Below are 12,434 nucleotides of genomic sequence, written 5' to 3'. Positions count from 1 at the left end.
GGAAATCTGATCATGCAGCCTCCCCGCTCCACCATCACCCCTGCCAGCCTGTCACTTAAAGGTGTGAGATGCAATGACCTTTACCTTGATAATCTCCACTAAACATGGAATTCCAGGTAGGGTTTCTGTCCCTTTGGCCTTCCTAATTGCTTTTCCTCTGCCCTCTGCCTGAGCTGAATTGTTGGCATTTGCACTCTGGGGTATTCTTTCTAGCACTGCACTGCAACCCTGTGATACAGCAGATTGCTTAATAAAAGAGTAAAAGAACATCTGCTCGGCCGGGCACAATGGCTCACGCCTGTAATCCCAGCACTTTGGAAGGCCAAGGCAGGTGGATCACCTGAGGTCAGGAGTTCAAGACCAGCCTGGCCAATATGGTGAAACCCTGTCTCTACTAAAAATACAAAATTTAGCCAGGTGTGGTGGCGGGCATCTGTAGTCCCAGCTACTCAGGAGGCTGAGGCAGGAGAATCGCTTGAGCCTGGGAGGCAGAGGTTGCAATGAGTCAAGATCGTGCCATTGCACTCCAGCCTGAGCAACAGAGCTAGAGTCTGTCTCAACAACAACAACGAAAAGAACATCTACTCAAAGTGGAGGTAGGATACCTGATTCCTTTTATAAACACATGATCATTTACTTATTACCTGAAGGTTGTCGCTCATTCATAGAAGATCTCATCTTCTCACTGAGTAAATTGTTTCCATCGACTGAGATTCTTCACTACAGCACCCAGTACATCAGTTCATTCTCTCATATTCAGCCTTTTTTTTCACTGGTACTTTATTGTGACTTACTAAGGTTTAAGCAACAGCTCCTGGATGCTCTGCTGTATCCATTTGGGTGTGCAGAAAAAAGAAAAAACATGTTTTAAAAACTGTAGCACACCATCCCTTGTTTTCCAACTCAGAACTAACTAGATCAACCTTTAGTCGAAAAGATAATGGGAGCTCCATGTAGTCATGTAGTCAATTAGACCAAAATGTGGAGGTAGCAAGAAGGTTTTTTTTTTTTTGAGATGGAGTCAGTCTCGCTCTGTCACCCAGGCTGGAGTGCAGTGACACTATCTTGGCTCACTGCAACCTCCGCCTCCCAAGTTAAAGTGATTCTCCTGCCTCAGCCTCCCGAGTAGCTGGGACTACAGGCGCCTGCCACCACACCCAGCTAATTTTTGTATTTTTAGTAGAGACAGGGTTTCACCATGTTGGCCAGGCTAGTCTCGAACTCCTGACTTTGCAATCCGCCCACCTCGGCCTCCCAAAATGCTGGGATTACAGGCGTAAGCCACCACGCCAAGCCCACAACAAGGTCTTGATATGTTCTTTGTCTTTGGCTCCTAGGATTAAGACCCTCCATGCCCAGATTATTGAGAAGGATGCCATGATCAAAGTACTCCAGCAGCGTTCCCGGAAGGAGCCGAGCAAGACAGAGCAGCTGTCGTGCATGCGGCCAGCGAAGTCTCTGATGTCCATTTCCAATGCTGGATCAGGCTTGCTCTCCCACTCATCCACCCTGACTGGCTCCCCCATCATGGAAGAAAAGCGAGACGACAAGAGCTGGAAGGGGAGCCTAGGTAATGACAGTAAATAAGGAAGATTATAGTCACGTGTTCAAAGAGAGCCCTGAGATAAGCACCCATGCTTAAGGAAAAGGGATGATGGTCCAGGTTCTAGAGAGAAAGGTGTACCAGGGATTTGGGTTTTTTTTTTTTTTTCCTCCTGAGACCCTAGTTCCACATTCTGGAGCTCCTCCACACTTTGAAGTCTCCCGGTGAGAATACCGATTGAGGCCAAGGCGTAGAGGACAAGAATCTTGAGTTTCATTTGGGTGTGAAGGAAGATAACTCTAATTTCCTCTAAACTATTCTCAGATTTGGCCTTTGCCATGCGGCACCTTTATCTTTCTCCAAAGCCCACGTGGCCTTTGTGTCGTTCCAGATTTCAAAATTCCGGCATTTCTGTGTTCCTTCCTCCTCTATAATAGGAGAACCCAGAGTTTTAGTTACACTAAATCGTTTGGGTAGCAGGTTTTGTTCCCACAGTGTTGTGAGATGAGAACAGAATGTACTTTTTCATTCCGTTCCTGTCCATTCCCTCCCCTCTAATCAAAACCCCAGATATATTGTGGATACCACGAGGCACATTTTTAGAGCCTGAGGAAGGAAGCTTATATATATTTTTATTTTAACCCTTTTTGTTGCTTTTAATTCCTTTCTTGGTCCTCTGATACTTGTAATATCTTTTGGTTAGAATAAGCATTTTGGGGACTATGGTCATGGTGAGAACCTTAGATCACACAATTATTACCACACTCAATCTGTGTCAACAGACTTCTTCCCCAGATCCTTTCTTGCTCCCTGGTAACGTGTGGTAATGGTTTATAAGTGGAGCCAAGTAGGAGCATTCTGACAACTTGGTGGAACCCAATCACCATTGGAAAAATAAGTCAAAACAGATACCCAGGTCACTTACAGGCTTAATACGTTGTGCCAGGTGATGGATGAGGACCAGAAGGGATCTTCGAAGTCTGTAAGAAACTTTTAGCCATGGTTGGAGGAGACTCACACGCTGATTTCTGGGTTCCCTGGAGGCAAAAATAAATAATTTAGAATATTTTAAATTATTTGATATTTAATATTTAAAATAATATTTAAAATATTTAAATTTTTAATATTCATTTATTTAAAAATAAATAAATTTCTTCTGAAATTTGAATGGGAGAACGGGTAATTAGATGTCTGGATTTGAATCACCTATTGTTTTCTAACGTCTGTTCCTCTTTCATTTGTAGGCATTCTCCTGGGTGGAGACTACCGTGCTGAATATGTCCCTTCCACACCCTCGCCTGTGCCCCCCTCGACTCCCCTGCTCTCGGCTCACTCCAAGACAGGCAGCCGAGACTGCAGTACCCAAACTGAACGTGGGACGGAATCGAACAAAACTGCAGCTGTTGCTCCCATCTCTGTTCCTGCTCCAGTTGCTGCTGCTGCCACTGCTGCCGCCATCACTGCCACTGCTGCCACCATCACCACCACCATGGTAGCTGCTGCTCCAGTTGCTGTTGCTGCTGCTGCTGCTCCAGCTGCTGCTGCTGCTGCTGCTGCTGCCCCGTCTCCAGCCACTGCTGCTGCTATTGCTGCTGCTGTTTCTCCAGCTGCTGCTGGTCAGATTCCAGCTGCTGCCTCTGTTGCCTCAGTTGCTGCCGTTGCTCCTCCTCCTGCTGCTGCTGCTGCTGCTGTTCAGGTTGCTCCAGCTGCTCCGGCTCCAGTTCCAGCTCCGGCTCTGGTTCCGGTTCCAGCTCCAGCAGCGGCTCAGGCTTCTGCTCCTGCTCAGACTCAGACACCAACTTCAGCTCCGGCTGTGGCTCCAACTCCAGCTCCAACTCCAACTCCAGCTGTGGCTCAGGCTGAGGTTCCTGCAAGTCCAGCTACTGGTCCTGGACCACATCGTTTGTCTGTACCAAGTTTGACCTGCAATCCAGACAAAACAGGTAATTATTCCCTTTAGCAGGTAGGTTTTGGTTTAGTTCTGCTCTCAAATACAATTTATTTCTTGTTGCCTGATGTCTGGGCAGAGTTATCATTTGGACTGAGTTTTTCATGCTCTAAAGGAGAGAGAAGAGAGTCTGTAAATGACTTCTCATCCACCAAGATGGGAACAGGCATGAGTAGAGGCCATTATCTTAGCAGAAGTAAATGAGGGAGGTGGCAGGCAAGTCTCATTTTGCCATTGGCTTCATGAGGGCTCTGATGGTGTCTGGTTCTAGAAATATGGGTTTTTTCTTCATCCCTAAGTGTTTTCTAAACCTTATTTCCATTTAGATGGGCCTGTGTTCCACTCCAATACTCTGGAAAGAAAAACTCCCATTCAGATCCTGGGACAAGAGCCTGATGCAGAGATGGTGGAATATCTCATCTAAACGGCCAAATCAAGAGCTGCAGATTATCAGCAAAAATGCTTTTAATCATTTTCCCCCTTTTATTGGTTCTTGTTTTGAGGGTGAGGACAAGGGTTGTGGGGAGGGGATGTTTTTTAACAGGACATTTTATTGGAACAATGTACTACTTGAGTAATACCATGTGAACACCAGTCTATTTTGGTATGCTTAGGGAGTACCTCTAAAGACAGATTAATCAGAATGTGCTCTAAAGCTTATTGTTTGAATTTATACGAATACTGGGACTGTTAACAGGTGGCTATACATCGATGTTTTCAATGTGCTTAAATTTGTTTAAATTTTCCATATTCTAGATCATTTTTTATTGAAGAGCACAGTATGTGTGGAAGACAGTGTATAACACGTAGTTTGGAAGTGGGAAGCTGGAGAGAATTGAGTGTGTGCTGTTTTGTATAGTTACTATCCTGTGCAGCAGCTGGAGAAAGCTCTCACCTCAGGCTTACAAAAGGGAATAGTTTCAGGAGCTATGTAAGCTGGAAAAAAGGTAGGGAGTTTCGGGGTGCAGAAGGGTACTGGAGCTAATTTTTTCTTCCAATTTCCCAGCTACCTTGCCCCAGTGAATTATGTTTGTCTTCATTTCAGTGGTGCTTTGGAAACGGATTCTTTTGGTTCCCTCCTGGAGGTTCATACATTCATATATATGCTCTGGAGTAATTTATGCATTTGGATAATTAATATATTGCTTTCAGATGCTGGGAGAGTACATTAACTGAGTGATGCACAACTTCCTCTCTCTCAGGGAGTTAGACCATCAGAGGCCTTGATGGAGAGTTGCATGAGGTGCTATACGCAGACTTCCATGGGTCTGTGTGTAGTCATGAACACAGCTTGCTTGCATTTAGTAAGACCAATCAGCTTAGTGTTTATTTCTTCTACAGCACAGATTCACTGGCTGGGTCTCCAGTCTCAAATTGCCAATCATTTGCAAAGTGAGGAAGGATCTTTGTTGACAGGTTGAATGCTTTGAATTTCTGGTGACTACTTTGAAATAACTTGTTTTGTTTGTCAAATTCTAAGCATATGTCTTAAAAGGCATTTTTGACTATCACCTCCAAGGGAATAGCGTGAGAAACCCAAAGTACTATGCTGCAGTCGGGGGAGAGGTGGATTGCAGCAGTATCCTCAACTACCTCTTCTCACTGTCAGTGACTCCATCTTGGAATACCTTTGGGAAGCAGCAGGAAATGTGCATGTGGGTAGAGATCAAAGGAGGCAATGGCTCCAAGCCTTGCCATAGGGCTGCCTCCAAGGACACAGAAGGATGCCAGTTGCCACAGGTCCCTGCCCTGTGTCACCTGTCTGCCCTTCATTAAGGTGACAAATCTGCAGATAGCATCATTAAGATCAGTTTTAAGGGGTGTAGGGAGGGTGAGGGAAGTGGGGGGTGTTAGGTAAGGGTGGGGGGTAGAGGTTTTGGGATGTCTTAGTTAGAAACCAGATTAATAGAAGAGTAGGCCTGATATATTACATCATGAGCCATAGTGATGAGGAATCTGAGAACTGGAGAGGTTCAGTGACTTTTTTTGAAAGTCATACAACACAGCTAACCATTATGCCAATCACCATGCTTATTTTGGGAAACTCTTATCTTTTTTTAATTCCATTTTATGAAAAGGCATCTTCATGGTCCAGGGAATATGTATCTTGTAAAATGTCCCTGGTTGGAGTAGCTTGTCCAGTCTTGACAAACTACTGAATTTCTGTCTTGCCTCTCCTTCAGTGCCTTTTAAAAGGTTTTCCCTTTTCTGATCTGCATTTCAACATAGAGTCACATAAATGTCCCCCTGAGAAACCAATCCCACTTCTTTCTAGGAGACTGGGTATCTTAGATAATCTTTTGGGGTTCCTCTGTGAGTATAGGAATGGTATCTTTCCTAACTATCTTCCAAAGGAATTATTTTGTGTGTGTGCGTGTGTGTGTAGAGACATAAAGGAGGGTGATGTGATTTTCAGCTAGTCCTTTCACATTTTCAATAATGAGGTAATCATGTTACATACACATTAGTCCTCAGTTATAAAGTGAATCTCAGATAGAAATTAAAAGTGCAGTTGTGTTAAGACTCTTTCATACTACCCTTTAGTCATAAGGAGAAAAAAAACCTCAAATAGTAGAAGCAGCAAGTAGCAAACTTCAGGAGAGCTACTTTCTGTCCAAATAATTTAAAAAACACTTTTCACCTACTCCTTTCATGGTTATAACACATTGGCAGACTTTTTGCTGGCTCTGGGAGCCATGATTTTAATCACATTCTGCAAGGTGACAAATGTCATACATTCCACATTGTGTGGTAGCCATCTCTTTAGACTCATGTGTTTTGGGGAAAGGAAGAAGTTCTTGGCTGAGTACCATTTTGAACTTTCCAGAACCTATCTGTCCTCTCACACCAGAGACAGTTCCTCTCTGCTCAGTTTCCAATCCCGGATAATTTGCTAAAATAACATTGTACATCCAAGAGAGGGAAGCGTATGTCAGTATATTATGCAGAAGATAGATACAGCCTTTTCAGAAGATCTCCACTAGTTGTTGTTCCAAAAATTCAAGTTTATGGGAGAAATCTCAATTAGCCACCTTTTCACAGTTGTGTGGATGTAACATTTGGGGGATCTTTCTGGACTCCTACCTATCTGTGCATTTTACCGGCACCTCAGGAAAGGAGGGTGACCAGGTTGTCTTAGCTTGTACTGCTTGGTGATCTCTGAGGACCTTCTAATTCAGTTGTACCCCAGTGTTCCATGTATAGAAAAACTTCATTAGAACAAACTTTACTTGATATGAAACTCCTATTAACAGTCTTTTTTTGAAATAAAAGTAGCTTGAGCTTTCTTTTAAAATCATGTATCTTGATTGTTGATTTAATGAAGGATTTCCTTTTAATGCTGCTTTTGAGCTTCAAGGTAATAGGACAGCAGGAACCTAAAATATCTGCCATCATCTGCCATAGGAAAGATACCCAGAGACCCATCATGTTCTCTTTTTGTTGTTACACTGTTGGGTGGGTATAACAATTGGAAAATGAACAAACCGATTGATTGTGCAAACTACTTTTTATGACAAGCCTAAACCCTCATAATGCGGCAGCTTAAAGTGTATACATATGCACTAACTTTGATCAATTATATTCTCATATCTGTTAGCCACACAATCTCCTATTATCTCAATTGCTTATGCGCACATGGAATATGTTACTTAAAACATGTGCATTCTTACTGAAAATGTTTTCAAAGGAAAGTATCAGCTGTGGGCTAATTGCCACCAATTTCAGCCTGCCACGATTCTTGGAAATATATCTTCCAAGTGCCATCCATCATCAGTAGGACAAGTGTCGGGAGTTTGTTTATTTTTTTCCAGTAGCAACGATGGATTACATGGAGCCATGAAACCTCCTTCTGGCCTCCCTTGTGATTAATGGCATGTGTTTGTAAAATGGATAGCTGGGGTTGGCAGATGGCTGGAGAAGAATCGCCTTTGGTTTAAAATGTATGTGGTCCCCTAATGATTATGACCCCATTCTGTAATCAGCTGAGCTAGTTCCAATAAAGTTAAGCAGGTTTAAATCCACTTTGTGCCTATCTTTTCACTGACAATAAAGTTAGCTATTTTAAAATGCAGTACCGTGTGGAAAATGCTTTGGTGTTTACCCGACAGAGGCTTTATTTGTGCTGTATCAGTGATTACTTTCAATTCAGTATGCAGTGAAATTGCCTTTCAAGGGCAGCGTGCAGCAGAATTTGCATTTGCTTGAAGTATGGAATGTGATTATAGATTATAAAGTATTAAGACAACACCACAGGCCACATGCTCTAATCGGTCTCTTTATATACTCAGGCAGCATATATTAAAAGCTTTGCATCTTTTTATCTTCTGGTTTCTAGGGATAAAATGATGGCCACCCAAAGCAGAGAATTCATCCTTTGGTTAGCATTTTGGAAGGCCCCTTGATATTCCTTTTGTACCCTTGTTCTGATGCCAATTCATCAGTTTTGGTTGAGGGAGCTTGTTATTAAAAACAAATCAAAACCACAAACGAGTTGGCTCTTCACTGAAAATGTTAAGGCTGCCTTTACACTGTCCTTTCTGTGCCTCCTGTTTACCAATGAGTTCCAAACCTGACTGGTGAGGCAAGGATCCCCAAGGACTTTGAAATGACACGTTTTCACAGTGAAATAGACTTGATGGGTGTTGCGAAAGGGATAGGGCAGGGGTCTAGAATTCATTCAACTGTAAATTTGATTTTTCTTAAAGTTGGACTTGATTCCCTCCATATTTATGATGAGTGCTTTGAAAACCGTATGGATGAAAGGCCTCCCTCTTTTTCAGGACAAACAAGATAAGGTATTAAGTTAACCAGACCTTCTTACAAAGCTTTGCAAAGCATTCTTTTCAGAAATGTATTGCACCCATTTCTTAAGGAGCAGTCACTTGTTGAAAGAAAAAGCAAATGTTCCTTCAAAAATGTGTTAGATTGGCCGGGCATGGTGGCTCACGCCTGTAATCCCAGCACTTTGGGAGGCTGAGGCGGGTGGATCACGAGTTCAGGAGTTCAAGACCAGCCTGGCCAAGATGGTGAAACCCCATCTCTACTAAAACTACAAAAATTAGCCAGGCGCGGTGGCAGGTGCCTGTAATCCCAGCTACTTGGGAGGCTGAGGCAGGAGAATCGCTTGAACCCGGGCGGCAGAGGTTGCAGTGGGCCAAGATCTTGCCACTGCACTCCAGCCTGGACGACAGAGAGACTCCATCTCAAAAAAAAAAAAAGTGTTAGATTGCATTGTAGGAGCATTTCTAGATATTATTGTCCAGTTATATAACTGATCTGGCATCTGCATGGTACTTCATCTCTCCCTTTCTGTGTGCATTTCTTATTGAGATAAGTGATCTGCACACCCTATATGAGTTACACAGTGGCAGAAAAAAAATGTTCTGCTTCCCACCTCCATCTTATTCTGCAGTAAGGTTTTTACTGGAGAAAAAAATGTAAATGGTTTGGTCTTAGATCACTTTCTACATTGACTGGCCATTGCCCTTGTATTTCAGTGAAGAGCCCTGTGTTACAGGACTTAGTTTCCAAGAAGAAAAATGTTCCCCACAGCACCAAAATTTTATAACACATTACAAATGCCCACTCTTTAGATGCACAAACTAACCAAGCCCATGGTATGTGTTTTGGTCTCCATGTTTTTTTATTTGCTAGTAGCCTCTACCAATGGATTCAGGCACATGTGAGTTGTTGAATAACTACTTACTAGATGGTGCCATTATGTAGATGGCCCTAGAATACAAAATTTAAAAATAGTCCATGATTCTAGTTTATTACAGAAAACCACACACAGACACACACATTTATAATTCATTGTGATATATGAAATAGCAAAGGTTTGAACAAGAATACAGAACTAATGCAAAGGAGGGAATGATTGTTGGGATGGCACAGGGAGAGGGGAGTGGAGAGGAACTAAACTGAGCTTTGAAGGATATGTAGATGTTAACTAAGTGAACCAGAGGATGGGGATCAACATTCCATGCAGAAGGCATAGCATGTGCAAGGACAATCTCACTTTGTCAGACCTGCAATCAAATGAAGACTCTGTTTCCAAGATCAAAGTCCCTAGAGAACTGCTCTGAATTTTAACAACCTACTAATGGAAACAAACTCACTCAGTCAGGTGGTAGAATGTACTAGTCTAGAAGTCAAGAGAACATAAAGATTCAGTCCTACAGCTGCCACTAAACAGATACTTACTTGTGGGCAAGTTCCTTAACAGGATCAGAGAAGTTTATCAGTAAAATGGGGATAAATACCTGTCCCTGTGAACCTTGTGGAAAGGGATAGGAGAGGCTAACAAAGTAAGAATATAAAAATGCCAGTCAAGGCTGGGCACAGTGGCTCATGCCTATAATCCCAGCACTTTGGGAGGCCCAGGCGGGCAGATCACCTGAGGTAGGAAGTTTGAGACCAGCCTGACCAACATGGAGAAATCCCGTCTCTACTAAAAATACAAAATTAGCTGAGTGTGGTGGCGCATGCCTGTAGTCTCAGCTACTCGGGAGGCTGAGGCAGGAGAATCACCTGAACCCAGGAGCCAGAGGTTGCCATGAGCTGAGGCCGTGCCATTGCACTCCAGCCTGGGCAATAAGAGCGAAAACCCCGTCTCAAAAAAAAAAAAAAAAAAAACGAAAACAAAACAAAACAAAAAGATGCCAGTCAAAGCAAAGGGCTGAATCTATAAAGATGAGATGGTTTCTTTAACTTTTTATTAAGGAAAAATTCAAGCATATGCAAAAACCGAATACCTAGGGCACCTCCATTTACCCATTTCTAGGCTTCAACAATTATCAATACATAGCTGATCTTGCTTCATTTATCACCCCCACCCACCCTATATTATTTTGGAGCATATCCCAGACATTATAGCATTTCATCCATAAATATTTCAATATGCATGATGATAAAATTTTTAATAATGTAAAAGTCAAGTGTTACATCTGGAACCAAAATATGTAACACATCAAACAAACAAAACGACAGCATGTTTGTGCTTTGCCACTTACAAAGCTTCTTGGTTCGATACCACAACTCATGCTTTAAATTGAAACATACGGTCTCAAAAACAGAGGGGTTCCTTCTCTCACAACCCACATATCAAAGGGCAGGATTTTTTTTTTTAAAGGCTCTCCAGTGTAGGTTCCAAGTTATTATTTCTCCTTCACTCATATAAAAAGCTCTGTCTCCCTTAATGTCCCTGTCATCCAGTTGTTCCTTGTTTACCCTCGTCTACTAAGTTGGTCACTATCCCAAGTGCACTGATGGTTTTGGGCCCTGGGTCACAGTTGTCTCTCTACCCCAAACAACCCAGACAGCATCTTGGCCCATCAGCTCCTTGGCCTCTCTGCCTTCACTGACCTCCACGTCCATTCCACCTCAGCTCACTGTGCCCATGGCCAACCCAGAGCTGGTCATCAATCAGCACTGCTCCACTGTGGACATGTCCACCAGTACCCCACTCTCTGACCACAGTCTCCCACCCTCTCAGTTTGCCTGCTCTGACTCTATCTACCTTTTCACGTCAAAGAGACCTCAAATCCCTCAATGCCTCCATTTCCTCCCAAACTTTTAGCTCTTACCCGTCTATTCTTGGCCTCAAACTCAATCACTTGAACCTGCAATCAATTCATACCCTCCAAGAACCTCAACCATTCATCACAAAATCAGAAACTCATGAGTCATCCTTGATACCTCTCTCTCTCTCTGATAGCTAACATCCAATCTATTACTGATCCTATCAAAATAAATCTCAAAACTCATTCACTTCATTCCAACTCTACTGCCAACAGCCTATTCTAAGCCACCATTATCCTTCACCTAGACTATTTTAGTAGCCTATTCACTGATATGTCATGCCGAATCTTTTTTTGTTGTTTTTTTTTTTTGAGACGGAGTCTCATTCTTGTTGCCCAGGCTGGAGTGCAATGGCGCTACCCTGGCTCACTGCAACCTTGGCCTCCTGGGTTCAAGTGATTCTCCTGCCTCAGCCTCCCAAGTAGCGGGTTACAGGCACCTGCCACCACGCCCAGCTAATTTTTGTGTTTTTAGTGGAGATGGGGTTTCGCTATGTTGGCCAGGCTGGTCTCAAACTCCTGACCTCAAGTGATCCACTCACCTCAGCCTCCCGAAGTGTTGGGATTACAGGTGTGAGCCACTGCGCCCAGCCTGCCATGCTCAATCTTGTCCCACTGTTTTTATTCCAGTCACTAGTCAGCAACAAATATAATTAATATCATGTCATTTCCCTGCTTACAATCTTTCAAAAGCTTCCAATTGCAGTGTGAGTAAAATGGTGTCACAAGAGGCAAAACAACTAACCCAAAGTTTTATAATTAGTGAATTTGGAACCAGGATGCAGATATCTTGAACTATTATTCCATCAGAATCATTGTCACACAATGTAATGAATATCTTTTTTCTTTATGCTCAAAGGATGCTACTGAGATGACATCATTATTTTCTCTGATATTAACCTAGAGCAACTATTTTTGAAGTGTGCTCCAAACCATCTGTCTTGAAATCACCTTTTCCCTGGCCTTGCTCCCAGAGACGCTTATCCTGTACTTCTAGAGTAAGACCAAGGAATTTGCATTTTAACAAGCTTCCCAGGGGATTAAAAAAAAAATTATGATAGACACACAATAATTGTACATATTTATGGGGTACAGTATGATATTTCAATGCATGTACAAATTGTGTAATAATCAAATCAGGAATATTAGCATATCCATCATCTTAACAATTTATAATTTCCTTGTAATGAGAAGATCCAGAAACCTCTCTTCCTAGCTATTTTGAAATATACAATATATTGTTAACTCTAGTCATCCTACTACGCAATAGACCACCAGAACCTATTCCCTCTATTTAACTATATAGCTTTATATCTCTCCTTCCTCTTACCTTCCCCATCCTCTGGTAACCACCATTCTATTC

General features: G+C 42.6%; 1 protein-coding gene across 2 annotated transcripts in view; it reads left to right on the top strand.

Moving 5' to 3' along the window:
- The window catches only part of AMOT (angiomotin), a 66,093-nt gene extending 58,530 nt beyond the window's left edge, over nt 1-7,563 (top strand). For both annotated transcript variants that reach the window (XM_054472748.2, XM_063660837.1), the window contains 3 exons: nt 1,338-1,570; nt 2,788-3,486; nt 3,818-7,563. In XM_054472748.2, coding sequence (XP_054328723.1) covers nt 1,338-1,570; nt 2,788-3,486; nt 3,818-3,915 — 1,030 coding nt within the window. In that variant the 3' untranslated portion in view covers nt 3,916-7,563. The remainder of the gene's footprint in view (nt 1-1,337; nt 1,571-2,787; nt 3,487-3,817) is intronic.
- Nucleotides 7,564-12,434: the final 4,871 nt, after the last annotated feature.

This window comes from Pongo pygmaeus, chromosome X (genome assembly GCF_028885625.2).
Source record: "Pongo pygmaeus isolate AG05252 chromosome X, NHGRI_mPonPyg2-v2.0_pri, whole genome shotgun sequence".
NCBI lineage: Eukaryota > Metazoa > Chordata > Mammalia > Primates > Hominidae > Pongo > Pongo pygmaeus.
This window is presented reverse-complemented; position numbering and strand designations above follow the sequence as displayed.